This window comes from Apium graveolens, chromosome 2, assembly GCF_009905375.1.
Source record: "Apium graveolens cultivar Ventura chromosome 2, ASM990537v1, whole genome shotgun sequence".
Classification (NCBI taxonomy): Eukaryota; Viridiplantae; Streptophyta; class Magnoliopsida; order Apiales; family Apiaceae; genus Apium; species Apium graveolens.
In genome coordinates this window covers 248902210-248918481 of record NC_133648.1, presented here as the reverse complement: position 1 = coordinate 248918481, position 16272 = coordinate 248902210, and the positions used below count along the sequence as shown (strand labels likewise).

Sequence of the window (16272 nt, the reverse complement as noted above, 5' to 3'; positions counted from 1 at the left end):
TTCGAAGGTAAGGAGTTAATATTCTTATTTTTCCTGCAAAAAGAAGCCAGATGATTAGAACTTCCACAGTTATGACATGTTTTCCTAGGTGCATCAGGAACAGGTTTATAATCATTGCTTTTATTCACACATTCCTTTCCATTCCTATTTTTCCTAGGTGATTTTACCTTGTTTGCATTCTTGACATCTTTCAGCTTATGCTTAAGCTGCTTCTTTGTCATTAAGCCTATGTTTACTTCAGCTGTCTTTTCCTGTTTTAATTTGTCAGAAGTTAATTCCTCTTTAACTTCTGATTTCTCATTATCAGACTTTACAGTTACAAACTTAACAGGTTTTAACTTTGGCTTTTGCTTAACAACAGGCTTAATTTCTTCAGTTCCTTTATCATTCTTATTTTCTCCATAACCTAAGCCATCTTTCCAATTTTCACTACTTAGCAAATTTTGAGTTGTTCTGCCAGAGTTAGTCCAAATCCTGATTATTTCTCTTTCCTTTTCTAACTCAGTTTTTAGAGATTCATTCATTTTTAGCACTTCATCCCTAACATAAAAAGCATCATCTCTATCCTTCTGAGTTTGATGGAATATGACTAATTCTTTTTCTAAGAAATCATTTCTTTTCTTATATGCAAGATTTTCAGAAGTTAATCTTTCACATGTTAAAGTTTGATCTCTATAGCTAACAAACATGGTTTTAAGATATCTTCTCAACTCATAAATATCATCAGTATGAAAAGCATAAGTAGTCTGATGTACCTTTGTTTCAGCAGCTTCAGAACTGCTCTCAGCACTTTCTTTATCAGCATTTGCCATCAATGCATAGTTCTCCTCACTTTCAGAGTCTGAAGTGTCTGTCCAGCTTTTCTGCTTTGTGACAAGAGCCTTGCCTTTGTCACCATTTACCTTCTTGCAGTCAGGAGATATGTGGCCTTTCTCACCACAGTTATAGCATTTAACATTGGTGTAATCTCCTCTGTCAGACTTTCCTTCTCTGCCTTCAGATCTTCTGAAATTCTTCTTATCAGAACTTATGCTTTTCCTGGAAACCTTCTTTCCCTTCCTGAACTTCCTGTATGCAATCTTTGTGATTCCTTTCACCATAAGAGCACACAGCTTCATCATCTCCTCATCAGCATCAGTCTCAGGCAAGCTTTCAGAATCTGAGTCATCATCACTTTCAGAACTTGATGACTCAGTATCAGACTTTATGAAAAGAGCTTTACCCTTGTCTTTCTTTGAGGAAGCTGCTTTGGGGAATTCTTCTTCAGCCTTAAGAGCAACTGTCCTTGACTTTCCTCCTTTCCTCTTGCTTCTTTGTTCCATCTCCAGCTCGTGTGTCTTGAGCATTCCATAGATTTCGTCAAGAGTTGTTTCATCAAGATTGTAGTTGTCTCTAATTGTCGTTGCCTTCAAATCCCAGCATTCAGGAAGAGCTAACAGGAACTTAAGGTTTGAATCTTCATGATCATACTCTTTATCAACCAATGACAAATCATTCAAAAGTTTGACAAATCTATCATATAAATCATTCAATGACTCATTAGTCTTTGAGTCAAAGTGTTCATACTCTTGAGTGAGTATTGTCTTCCTGTTCTTCTTAATTGTGTCAGTTCCCTGACATCTTGTTTCCAGAGCATCCCATATCTCCTTAGCAGTCTTGCAGTTGATTACCCTGTTTGACATTACATTATCAATGGCACTATGCAGTAAGTGTCGTACCTTAGCATCCTTAGCAATTGATGCTATGTCCTCAGCAGTATAATCACTCTTCTCCTTTGGTACGGTCATTGCTGCTTCACCTGCAACTACAACAGCGAGTTTGGTTGGTTTGTGAGGACCTTCCTTGATTCTATCCAGGTATTCTGGATCTGTTGCTTCCAGGAACATGGGCATCCTTACCTTCCATATGGGATATTCAGATGGTCTCAGTATGGGAACTCTGATGGTCTCATACCGACTCTGAATTTGTGTCTTTGGTGGTTCCTCAGTTGTGGTAGGCTTAGTTGGAGTTTCTGTGTCCGACATGATTGTGTTTGGATCTTTAACTGTATGTAAGTTAACAGATAGGCTCTGATACCAATTGTTAGGTCACACACACACTGTAGAGGGGGTGAATACAGTGTATAGTACACTCAAATCGAACTTAAAGAACTTGAGTAACAGAAAACAAACTTTATTGAAACAATAAACTCTGTTACAATATGGAACTGTTACCTCTCAGTGATGAACAAATATCACGAGAGCTGCTAGGGTTATATATATTAATAACTTCGATAATGATAACACTTATAGTGTAAACCCTATGCCTGTGTTTATATATTACACAGTTACAAGATAATCGCTAATTGATATGGAATATAATTCTGCTTCCTAAAATATATCAATCAGATATCTTCTATTCCAAGTATTCCATTCTTCACGGAATTCCTTCTTCATGCATATCTCTTCTTATGTTTTATCTCTATCTTCTTTCCTTTAATCAGCTACTGTCCTTATCTGATCGTCCTTCAGCACTTAAGTTCTGATATCTATCTTCTGATGATTATCTCCTGATAATATAAGTACTGATATCCTTAAGTCCTGACTTCCAGTATAAGCACTGATCAACAGTTAAGTACTGATCTATCCTGTTCACACAAGATCTGAAAGCTAAACATAAGACATATTAGCCATGACATTATCAAATATATCTAACAAAGGGCTTGAGTATCCCCTGAATTAGGGATAACCTATGTTAATCATTTTAGGGAGCATCCTATGATAAGAAAGCGTGTCCTATTAGGGATAACGCTTATATATTCTAGTGTAAAGATTAAGCGCTAAGATGTTGGAAATGGTTAAGATGGCGCGCCTTAAAAGGGAAGGTGCGCGGACTACAACCTAACGACACCAGTGATAATAAAGTGACGCGCCTCAGATAAATCGGAGGGCGCGCCATGAACAAGTTTCACAATATATATGTTTTTGAACCTAATTGAAAACAGAATAATAAACGGTTGGAATTCTCAGAAACACAAATTTGGAAATTTAACCCTATGATTTTGAATCTAAACCACAAAAATTCAAATATACGCGCATATATACACATGAATACACACAAATACATACAAACAGTGGATGAGTTATGAGCAGGAAGATGAACAGACTTTAACCACATGCACACAATCTGGCCAATAAAGCTTGAAAATGAGACAATTTATAGGTACCTTGTTAGTCGACAAAGAGATTGATCGGAAAAAACTGGGAAAATGGTAACCGAAAGATAAGATTCTGAGCAATAAAGTAGTCCCGCTGGTGGTGATACTTTTAGAGAGAAAGGGAAAGTGAAAAAGGGAGAGAAAGTAAAAATAAAAAAGTAGAAAATGAAAAGTTACCTGTATTTATAGCTGAAAAAAGTGACAACTGTCAAATCGAGTCACATCAATCACGTCGGCCACGATTCCCGAGAAATAAGGGGAACCGTTTTTAAATCAATTGAAATTTCAGGACGCGCCATTTCGAAGGCGCGCCCTTTTCTGGTTATTAAAGCAATATGGAATTTTGGATAGAGAAGGATTCGAGATCCTAAAGGCACACCCTGTTTAGGGCGCGCCCTGTAAAATAGTGTTAGCAAATATGTTTATACAGATTTTGATAAGGATAATAAAAATTCCAATCCCATTTTCAATGACATATGAAATTTGGGGGGTAGTTGTTATGCCCAAATATTGGTATAAACATTATTCAGGTTAAGATTGATAAAATAGTCAAAGTTGAGGTGTAAATGCCAAAAATTAAGGAACGGGTAAGATTATCCCCCCCCCCTTATGAAAGGAAAGTAGGCGCGCCCTATGGGCAGGGAAGGACGCGCCTTGACCTATGGTTGATGAAAATATGCCCCCGGAGATATGGAGGGCGCGCCCTCAGAAAATGATAGGGGATGAATTAGAAGATTGACCCTTTCTACCCTTGAAGAATTCAGGGCGTGCCCTCAGTGAATAGGACATCTTGGGAAGACTTTTAACATGACTGCTTGGATGGGTTCTTTGGAGGATTCGAGGAAGATGGAGATTATTATTACTAACCTATTTGATGTAGGTACTCTATTGAAGAACTTCTTTCTGTAGTGCATCTACAGGAAGGCGGTGTCCGTGGTCAGAGACCTCCAGGGGTATGCCTGGACGGAAGGCCTCCTCTTGTAGTCAATGAGTGTCCTCATTGGGGATGTGGGGTGAATTCTGCTGTGTGCTTTGGGAGCTCTGTCTCTGTAGTCAACGGGTGTCCTCGTTGGGAGACTTTGGAGTATCCTGCACTTTGCACCCAAAAGTTTGGGATCACTTGTCCTGTAATCTGGTAGGGGCTCCTTATCGGGGGACAAGGATGCGTCCAACATTTGGGGTGAACCACGGCCATACATGCGTCCACGGGTTAGAGAAACAGCTGGTAGCAGAGGGTTATCCTTGGCTAGAGAGATGCCTTATCCGTAAATCTCGAAGCCACAGACGAGCCTTGGGCCTTTGTGGTTGGGCCTCATTGGCGGACATTTCTAAAACTAGTAGAAGACGGTTTCCAGTGGGTTTCCCATTGGGTCTCGGGACAAGAGATCCAAGTTCATTAGGTTTTTTATTCCCCAAGAACTACGTTGACTTGATTCCCTATAAATAGGGATACGCAGGCAAATTGCAAGGGGTCAGAAGCGAGAGCGCAAAGGACCCACCACTAACCCTAAGCAATCTCAACCACCAATAATCACCGCACCAAACACTGTTCATATTTTCCGACGAACATTGTTCATTAAATCCACCGATTACTGTTCACGTTTCCGACGAAAAAACACCATCACAGATCTTATTTCCGGCTACATACCTCAGACTTTATTGCTCCCAAATTCCTCTGTCAACGAGGTCTTTTCAGCCAAATCTCAAGACATATTATCTTCCCCACATTAGCCTCGTTTCTCAATTATGCTCTCAGACAATGATTTATCTGAGCCAGCGAGCCTGCTCATCATTTTGCAGCAGGTTCATCATATACCAAGCATCCAACAAATCTATATTTTCTTCCACCCTAATCCACCATGAACTGGAGGTCAGCGTACTCCGTATTTGGGTAAAATCATAGTATCTATTTATCAAAAACAAGGACGACCTGGCAATCTTTACATAATACATGTCAGGTTTTATTAAGCAACAAGGTTTTATTCAATCAGTAGTTGTTAATATAAACATACATGAATACAAACTTGGAGACCAACACTCCCAATGCACTTAGCAAAATAAAAATCACACGCTAGACCACCCCAAAACAAACACTCCCAATGCCCAGCCTAAACAAGTCTATTTTCATCCTGGGAAGTTCTGATTACTCATCAGCCAAAATATTAATTTGTACCGTGCAGCCTGATTACTTCTATCTGACGCTATTAATCACAATTGTTATTAGGCCGTTGCTGGTTTACAACGACCCGCCTAATTGTTTTATAATCTTTTCCATAATTTAGTTAAGGTAGCAAGCTTATGTTGGTGAAGCCAAACCTAACTCTTTGGATGTTGAACTGTAGTGAGTCTAGTGACTAATTGAGATGATGAAAGGAAGAAATCCGTGGATGTGTATGATTGCAAAATGAAATTTATATGAACTTTTGAACCACAAGAACCGGGACAAGTTAAATTTGTACAACAAAACAGGGTATTACATTAGAATTTAGGTACAGCTGTGCAACTGATAAAAACACTGACAAAAGCTTGTTCAATATATTGATGAACTTGAGACGGATTAAGAGCAATGTAACAATAAATTAAGTCCTCCAGTTCATTCCAGTTCCGGACTCCAACAGTCTCTATCATCTCCACAACGGAATCTCTAATATCAGAAAATGGATCTGAAGAATACTTAACCGCGCAAATGCTATCAGCGTAAATACCACGAACATCCTTAGGCAAGCTAGCCGAAAAGCTGAATTGATTTCTTCGTAAACGTTGCTTCCTTTTCCTCTGATGTTGATCTTCCGGAAGATACATTGTCATTCCCTTGGAAAGAAAAGCCTATACATGAAGTTGTTGTTTATTTGCATGCAAGTGTCATCTTCTTATAGAATAATACTCCTAGTAATTTACTTGGTAAATGTACATGAGAAAAGACGTGGGATGTCGTGTGGAGCGTAGTGTATGAGGACATAGAGTTATGGTGACAAAAAACAGAGCAATTAATTTAGCGATGGATCATGTGATATAGGAGCCAACTCAAGTAAGTAGCTGGTGATCAAAACTTACGAATGAAGTTAAATTTCAGGAGGAGTGTCTGCTGCATTATGTTTCATTTGGATAATCCTATAATATTTCTTGCCTGTGGGTAGAGCCGGCCATTTGTGCGGGTCGAACCCGCTCACTCGGGACCGATTCGTACGAAAACCGTAATTATTCGGCTCGAAGCGGGCCGGTTCTCAACCCGCACAGCTCGTTGTAATAATAGTGCCGATTACGAGTCATTAAATTGAAAACCGGGATCGAACCGGCCCGGCTCGTGAACCGCACGAGCCGTTTGAACCGATCAACCCGGCACTATTCGGCCCGCACAAGCCCACCTTTGTCTCTGTCTTCAACATTTACAACATAACATGTACATACACAGAATTCTACTTAAGATTAATCATTAATCATGCGGATAATTTAAAAATATAAATTAGTAATCTAATTGTAATTTATTTAACTTATTACTTTTATTGTTCACTAATCATAATTCACTTTTATTCAATTAAGTTAAATAAACTTACTATTGTCATGTATATATAAATGGGATAACAGTATATACCTCTTAATTAAAATGATTATTAATATGAACATTAATATGTAGATTTTGAATTAATAAAATTTACCGAGATGTTGTCTCTTTTAAGCAAAAAATTGAAATAATAAAATTAATCAAATATGCCTTTTAATCCGGCTCGCAAAACTATGTAAGCACAATACATGCTCAACATCTAATTTTAAAACTAATTTTAAAATATGTTGAGCACAACCATATTTTTTTTACATATCAAAACTATTTAATCTGTTGAGCTGAGTGGGTGACATGTGATGTGACAGAGTAGGTGGCAGACACACTTAGGCTAGGAAAAAAAGAAAAATAACAATTAAGGAGTCCGAGCAATACAACCCGCGGCCCGCCTGCAGTACAACCCGCGGCCCGCACAACACGCACCCGAGTTCAGTGTTGGGTACGAGTTTACTTCTATCGGTTCAAGCACAGCCCGGCCCGATTCGTTTAATTAACGTGCCGGTTCAGTGTTCATTATTTCCGGTTTCAACCCGCTCCCAGCCCGGCCCGAACCGCCCGACCCGCACTACTGGCCACCTCTACCTGTGGGTATTGAAGTTTAAATTGAGCGCACAAACTTAAAAGAAAATGCTAGAGATGGAACCCTTTTTTTCCCGAAAGTTTCCCTAAAATTTAATGTGTCACTACTGTAGTTAGCAACTTTATTAATAGTAATACGGGGCCCTACTTGAATACATACACATGCGCTCCTAATTCACGAAACAAAACCAATTTTATGTAAAAAATTTGATTAAGATTCTTGAGATACCTGACACTAATTAACTTAAAAATAGAATAGGTTCTAAGTTATAATTTTAGATCAAAATTAGAAAGTAGAAATAAATTTCAGTCTGAAACATAAAACTGTACAACTTAACTGAACATTATGACGTAAACAAAGAAGAAAATGACGATGGAATTGCATAATGCGGGAATACTACACATGAATTTTGACGTGCCATAGTGGCTAATAAACCTTTCAGCTACATCTAAAGACGGGATATCCAGGAGATAAAACTGGCCTATTTGATATTGTGTCTTTTCACAAGTTGCCATTTGTTACAATAAATCTTACATTATTTTTATAATTATAAAAACCCAGTTAATTTTTGTCCATTAATAAATTTGTGATTGATAAATATTAATACTTTATTGCGTTTAATTTATCCAGATTCTACCGCTGCACATTTGCTTTTTAAATAAATTTAGTTTTTACTATTGGAGATATTCTTACAAAATATCTTTAACTTGATATCATTTTATTTGACTGTAATACATAATACATTTTAATTCTCAAATATCAAATCTGCAAATATTTTTTTCAATATTGTTCAAAAGAAATTCGGTATACATAATTATCTTTTAAAATTACTAAATTGCTCTGTAATTTATCTAGACGGACAGTAGAGTTGCCGCTTCCCTGGAGTCCACAGAAAGTAGGAAGCAACAACATTGGGCGGTCAGCGTCGGGCATGGGCCGAAGCCCCAAAACAACGTTCAAGAGACGTATTTTACAAACCACATATCACTTAATAAATATTGGTATTAACTACAAAATTAAAATGTACGTAAATTCTTAATTATAAATATGTCACCAGAATACATGTAAGTACACGTGTAAATGGCTCAAATCTCGAACTCCATTTGTAAATTGTTTGAATTGGATTCGGTGATAACTTAGTCAAATTTGAACTATCAATTTTTTTGCCTAGCCGACATTTAGCTTCAAATAACCCGATTTGTAAATTCACGAGCCTTATCAAGTATCTATTTTTCTTAAATTTTAATTATAAACATATTTCTATATAAACATTCATTTTATATTTTATATATTTAATCGAATCGTACTCATGACAAAACAATCATATTTCAAAATTTTATTAATATTTGATGGAATCGATTAAAACTTTTCAGTTGAACTCGAGTCCATAATGCCTTTTATGAGTCAGTTTTGAGCTTGAAATTAAAGATTTGATCAAATTTAAACTCGAGTCCGGACTTTTTTTATCAAGTTCAAATAATATTCACACCGATCTTTTCTAATCGAGTTTAGAACAATATTTACACGGCTCAACTCAATTACATTTAACAAAGTAGGCATTGCCCGAAACATAAGCTATCTATGAAAAAATTGTGATATGTAAGATTATCTGGAGTACAATTTTTAAAAACAATTTTATTAATAGCTCATATAAATTTGTTTATACAAAATTGATATTTATAATAATTATGTAAAATAGTTTAATTAATTTAAATTTAATATTTCCCAATTTTTAATCCTAATATGAATCTTTAATTTGTTCTACTAATCAACTTTCGGTTACGGGTCCCTTACATAACAATTTCCTATATTCTCGGTATATCTCCTGCTCTCCCTATGCCTAAGTCTATTTAAAAAAAATTCACGTATTTTAAGGTGAATAAAAAAATTAATTTTATAATATTTTTTAATTTATTTTTCTGAATAATATATATATATATATTAAATTTTAAAATAAAAAAGAAGAAATTTTTTTAAAAAAATAACAGAATTATGATTTTTATATATTTTAAAATATACGTAAAAATTTAAAAATATTTATATCTTGGAACGAGAGAATTTTTTTTTTATTTAATACAGGTACCACACACGCACACTGCATTTCTCCTACGAACCGTACATTTTAGTGCTCATTTTGAAGAACATACAGCTCCAACAAGTAAAGGTGAACAGCAAAAGCATCTGCATCTACAACTGGCTGCTCTTGGACCCCACCTCACCGGCTTTTTGTCGCTTTGCCGTGACGATAACCAACATAAACAATTACAGATATTAAATAATGATAGCCCATTTTATCAACTTTTTTGAGATCCAGCAAACACTTTTTTTCTTTCATAATTAACTACTCCCTCCGTCCCGCTGTTTGCACATATTTCGAGATTTCAATAAAATATAGTTTTATAATATTTTTTTTTTAATTTTTTTTGAATAAAAGTTTAAACATAATTTTTTTTTCACAATATTTTTTAAAAAATAAAATATTATAGAAGTATACTTTAAACGAGTATTGAAAAGCGTGCTGAAAAGTAACGTAAACAATCCAGTGCTACGGAGGGAATATAACGTAACGTCAATAAATTATAGGGAATTTATCAAAAATATAATTTTTTATAAAAATATTTAAAAAAACGGACGCGGGTTGCAAACGTGTTTGAAACGGTTACATATGTGATTATATATGAGATTGATCCGTATTTTTAAAATACCTTATGTAATTTGGGTATTTATGCAAAAATTCCTAAATTATATTAATATATAATATCCGTAGCAAGATGTATTAGATAATAAAATTTTCAATTCAGAGAAAAAAGTATCTCAAGATATGTACGCCAACTAATTTTTTTCTTTTCTGCATAAATGCTGATTTTATATGTGAAATATTAAAATAACGGAAGATTAAAACCAGACAAGGCCATAATAATTAGAACTTAAGTATCATAATAAGAAATACTCCAAAAAGTTATTAACAATAAATCATAATAACAAAATAATTATAATAATTAATATTATTAAAAATTACAAAAAGAAAATGAAATCTAACTAGAGGGATCATTTGATTACATCCATGAAAAATATATCAAGTAGGTGAAAAATGGGTGAATACTTTTGAAAAATGCACATAATACTTTTAAAGAATATAAAATAATGCAAACACTATATTTTGTGTGTACTAAATCATTCCTTTGTTATTAACCATTTTGTTTTAAAATATTAATCACATTTAAATACTAATATTATATTAACCGAAACACAACATATATGATATTACATTGACTTCTTAAATAAAGTATTACATTGACTTTTTTAATATTTAAATATTATAATTTATTATAATAATCACCTACTTCAGCCTATACACGGTTTCAAAGCTAAGCATTGCCGATATGCAAAATGGACCCCGAAACAAACCAGTATCGTACCATGTTACCTGTAGTGGAAAATGAAAGTTCAATGTTCATGAATCGCTTTCTACATTAACAAATCAAATTAACTCTTTCGTAAACTTGACATCCCGTAAAGAAAACAAAATAATACTGAGAATTGCATATCAGACTCCAATTCTAATACTGCCTGCGGTAGGGAACAACACTACAAAGAAGTGTTAAAGAAAACTGTTGGCGCATAGTAACTCGTGTTTATCGACATGTCACGTTTAAACTTCTTGAATATTCACGTTTAGTTTCTTCCTTTCCTCCCAGATATTCTTCTTCTTCTTTAAATTCTTGTTCTATAAATATAAATTTCTACACCTCAGACCCAGACTTCTCAGCCTGTCCGTGTCCTTTTTGTTTGTGGTTGTGCTTCTTTATTCTCCTTGCAATTTCTTATATTCTTCATCCCTCTTGCAATTTCATATTCTCTCTTCTCTCCCCTATATTCTATAATCCTATCTATATATACCTACACACACTTCTGTTAACAAACACAAACCACATTCAACTACTTCTTGAAATTTAAACAATGGGTCGGAAGAAGATTGGGAGCAGTGCTATTTCATGTACTACTTTTAACATCCTGGCTCCTATTTACAAGAGGCTTGATCATCAGGTCCTTTTTTTTAAACCCATCTTTTTTTTAGTTCTTGATCATTATGTTTCTTGTATGCAAGAGTCTTTTTGCTAATAAAAATCCCATCTTTTTCAGTTCTTGATTAGTGTATGTTATATGTATAGACCTTTTGCTAATAAAAATCACATCTTTCTAGTTCTTGATTAGTATGTTATATGTATACTTGAATAGGCCTTTTGCTAATAAAAATCCCATCTTTCTGAGTTCTTAATTAGTATGTTATATGTGTGCTTTATCTGGTTCTTAGTTTGATTTAAAAAAAACCCATTTTTCTTAGTTTTTGATGATTATGTTTATGTAAAATTGCTATTTGTAAGGTGTTTGTATCTATGAATGGATCTTTTGGTGTTTAGTTAAAGATTGTGTATTGTGTGTTTGGTTAAGCAGGATCAAAGCTGTAGAGAAAGTGATAATAAGGCTAATTGGGTGGATAGGAACCAGAGGATTTTGGATATGTTGTTACTTGAAAGATCATCCATTATTTGCCTTCAGGTACTACTTTTCTTAACACTCTTTGTCTCTTTGCATTGTTGAAGCCATTAAAGTAAATAATATAATTTGATATAGTTAAGCCCTCTTTGTAAAACGCTGAGGTTAAGTAGAGCTAGTAACTGCTCAGGTTACCTCGAGTTTAAACCCTTCTACTATATCTAATTAGGACATCAAGCCATCGAGGCAAATATTGCCCAAAAGATCCACTCTTGAGTCCTGAAAAATGGGTTTTCAAGTAAGAATGAGTTTTAAATCTATAACTAATCCAGTTAAGCTATCTTCCTACTCCTAACACACTGAGGTTTGAGGGAAGCCGGTGACTTAAAGCAAATTAAAACCAGCAGGATGAGGATAATGAGCAAATTTAACATGTGGTGTATTTTTGTCTATTGTCATGCAGGAATTTTGGGTTGGAAACGAAGAATTGGTTGATTTGTATGATAAGGCACTTGGTGAATCTGGCTACATGACTTTCAAGCTTGCACGGACCAACAATCGTGGTGATGGTAAGGCCCCTGACCTGACTAATGCTAATTTTTTTTAAGGTTTACTGTATTTATGAATTGTATTGTTTCTGGATTTATTTTTTATGCCTAAACATTGTGAGGTCATTTTTTTCGTTAAATTTATCTTCTCATATATGTAGGCCTTCTTTTGGATGTCAAAGATGCCAATTGGACTTTTTCCATTGACATGTTTCTCCAGGTTGGAGGATCAAGTTATTTTTCAATTATATGACGTTCTTCTATTGTAAAAAAGTAAATAATGTATACCTTTCAAGATAAATTGGCATTTGCCTCACCTTTACTATTTGACTGGTGGAGAAAACTTATAATTGAAATGGGAAAAGGAAGACAATAGTTTTGTGATATCTCTACAGGCATATGAAAAGATTCATCATTGCAACATCATCCTGTATGCGTTATATATTTAAAAATGATCATCATTTACATATTATCTTTAATAGCATTGCTGAAACTTTTATAATAATTGATTGTATAATTTTGTATTTATAATATGTCTTTCACTTGAACTTACGTTTTTTACCAATTGCTATTTATAGGTCTGCTGACCGCTGTGCATAAGGACTACTTTCGGGTTATAAACAATCAACCGTTTCTCTTACATGGCTTTGGGGATCGTGTTGCTCACCTCTTACATCTTGAAGTAGCTACACCAGTTTTGCAACACAGAAACAACAGCGTGCGGCAAGAAATCCTTGTTGTAAATACCCACTTGTTATTTCCACATGATCAAAGTCTGTGCTTGGAACGCTTACGCCAGGTATAAATTTTCTTGAATGAGGATTGTATTTGTGTGCATTTCTATGAGAGATATTTTTCCATATTATCTGCTCTTTGTATACTAAGTTGGACTATATTGTTTTGTGGTAGGTGTACAAAATATTGCAATATGTAGAATCTTATCAGAAGGAAAATAAGCTTCATTCTTTGCCAATCTTACTATGCGGGTAATTCCTTGATTCATTACCTCTATTTTTTTGACTTCTTGAGCGCATGCTCAATGTAGAATGAAGAATCTAATTCTCATTGTTGTTAATATCTTTCCCCCTTGCAGTGACTGGAATGGAAGCAAGAGGGGCCATGTCTACGAATTTCTCAGGTCCCAGGGATTTATATCATCCTATGATAAAGCTCATCAGTACTCTGACACAGATGCACAAAAGGTTACCTATGATTAATAATAATAGTCCCATTCTGGCTTTTAAATAATAGAATGACATAATGGAACACCCGCCTTATAATTTTTTTCTTTTCCTCTCCAGTGGGTAAGCCATCGCAATCATCGGGGAAATATATGTGGAGTAGATTTTATATGGCTTCTCAATCCTAATAGTAACCGGAAAGTACTGAAAGTCAGTTGGAGCGAAACAGTGTTTGGCATGTTTAAGGTATGCAATATTTCTCATTGTATCCACCACCTCCACCTATTGATCATGATGCGGTGTTTTGCAGATAGATGATTGCTTCCAACTCCAAAAGTTGAGAGTATAGAATTCTAGTTTAGTGCTAAACAAACTGTTAGAAAACTGTTTTTTTTTTTGCTGCTAACTAACCGGTTTCAACCCTACAAAAGAGGCACATAATTTCTACCATTCTTCTTGACTTGGTTCAATCAGTCTAGGTCTAAAAAGGTATCTTAACATATTTTTCTTGGTAATACGTGTTTTAAAAGAGAAGTTTGATGTTAAAACTTCGTTCAAAACCAAACTTCTGAATAGTATTTTATGTGCAAATACCTCTATTAGTCAAAGGGGCAAGTAAATGAGGGCGTAGGTAGTATCACTGTGTGATTTGCTTCTTAAAGATCCTTCTTTATGGTCTTCAATTTGTGAAAGTGAATGATACATGGTTAGTTGCAACTTGCAATAAATACTGAGCACCTTTGTATAATTGATCCCCCTCAACCCCAACTACATATAACACACAGATGCATAACAACTCTGAGTCACATATATAGATAATTATAGGCAAAGCATTGGTGCCCAAAGGCTAAAGCTTCCTCATGATAAAGGAAATGAATCTATTCAGTTTGTTTAAAATCTGTATCTCCTCCAATTCTCATACTGATGAATAACGGATTGCTAGTGGATTTATCTTGACCATGTTGGAACTCATTTGCAGTGTCTTATTCGACGAGCATCATTGACTGCAAATGATGCATTTGCCATTTTAAAGGCTGATAGCAGTGGTGATTACATCACTTATTCTGGATTCTGTGATGCATTGCGCCAGGTATGTAGTTGTGTGTATCTATTTGTTATTGTCACTATTAAATGTTTTCCATGTTCATTTGGGCAAAAAAAAATTGTCACATTCCTTTGTAAAGACTTATTTGTGTGTTCATATGTTTACCATTGTGCAATATTTCAGCTTGATGTAACTGGAAAGCAATATGGTCTGAGCATGGAAGAGACAAAAGACTTGTGGGAGCAGGCAGATATTGATAATAATGGCATCATTGATTATGAGGAGTTTCAGGTAATGTATTGACACATCTATTATGGGTACTCATTGTTTACTTCGATATCAATCTTTATTTTCTCTCTTCCAAACTGTGTTCACTTCATACTACTAAAAAGTATTCAGAAATCAGATGCATATGCAATGCATCCAGAGTGTTATCATGAGACCCTTGATGAGCTTTTAGTTCATGCATGTATATGATTTAATTTGTTACTGAAATCATTTTTCCCCTTTCCTAAGAGTACTTGATTAGAATCAGTGTATGAGAGATTTCTTTCAGTATTTGGTTAATACAACATCAAAATATGTAGTAACTATTAGTAGTAACATGTTAAATCAATAAATCATGATCCATAATTCATTTTGTTTAAATCTTGTCCTTGCAGTTGCGAATATGGAATCCTACATTGTCGCATCAAGGAGATGAAATTAGGGGAGATTTTGTCAATAGTACAGAGCAAAGCATTGGTTTGAATGTGAAAAATGCTGTTCTTTCCCCCCCTGAAGTGGAAAAAGGAACGTGGCCTGAGGACTACTCTCTTTCTGATCATGCTCGACTTACAGTGGTATTTTCTCCTACTAATATGTCATGCTCCCGGCTTACATAATCTTGGCATATCTGGATTCTGTATCCTCAAGTTGGATGTTACGTACGTGAAAGAAAATCAAAAGATCAAGGACATGAACTAAAAAATAAATTGCAGATTTGGCTGAAGATGATTTGGGAAATTCTCAAGCTGGCACAAGAAACTCTATGGTATGAATAAGTGGTATACCTACAGTATATCTGTTCTTGTACCTTCATATACCTCGACGAAGAATCTAAAACTTTAAGAAATGCCTCTTAACTTTTCAAGGAATAGGCTAATGGCCGGCTTTTCTTTATTTTTGTGTCGCCTCCAAAGAATTAGTCATAGCCACAAGTTCACCTGAGACATTTGACGATGAAATCGGTATTGGTATCATGCTTTTCATTGTTGGATCATGTGGCTATCTCCTTTGGAAAGGAAATGGAAGATTGAAAGTGAAAGGAAAGAGATAAGATGCAAACATTTCGGAAATTACATTTTATCATCGATGTACAGTGAAATTGCATCATCTAGACTAGAGCTACTTGTATAATTGAATTCCCTTTATTTGATTATTATTATTATTATTATTATTATTATTATTATTATTATTATTATTATTATTATTATTATTATTATGCATATATACCTTAAAAATTAAAGTTGGAAATCTTCATGGTTCTTTGATTAATGATTGAAATTGTTCTCAGCATTTGCAGCGGCACATGAATAATGATAGTAGAACTACTTTATAGACTGCGGCAGAAAGGACCGTGAATATCTTTTCAGAAAAATTATATTCTGATTGATGGTACTTTATA

At 34.8% G+C, this 16272-nt stretch overlaps 1 protein-coding gene across 1 annotated transcript; it reads left to right on the top strand.

The window, feature by feature from the left end:
• Positions 1-10886: 10886 nt before the first annotated feature.
• Positions 10887-16059, top strand: LOC141708317 (putative calcium-binding protein At1g02270). The gene is made up of 12 exons (XM_074511879.1): positions 10887-11382; positions 11791-11895; positions 12296-12401; positions 12959-13179; positions 13290-13366; positions 13474-13582; positions 13682-13807; positions 14541-14651; positions 14790-14897; positions 15269-15448; positions 15587-15639; positions 15740-16059. Exons 1-12 carry the CDS (start codon positions 11296-11298, stop codon positions 15813-15815), a joined length of 1359 nt encoding a protein of 452 aa, XP_074367980.1. The 5' UTR covers positions 10887-11295; the 3' UTR covers positions 15816-16059.
• Positions 16060-16272: the final 213 nt, after the last annotated feature.

Excerpts from the sequence above, each read along its gene's own strand:
- LOC141708317 (XM_074511879.1), top strand. The coding sequence starts at position 11,296 with ATGGGTCGGAAGAAGATTGGGAGCAGTGCTATTTCATGTACTACTTTT. Across the intron at positions 11,896-12,295 it reads CATCCATTATTTGCCTTCAG|GAATTTTGGGTTGGAAACGA; the intron begins GTACTACTTTTC and ends ATTGTCATGCAG. Across the intron at positions 13,583-13,681 it reads CTGACACAGATGCACAAAAG|TGGGTAAGCCATCGCAATCA; the intron begins GTTACCTATGAT and ends TTTCCTCTCCAG.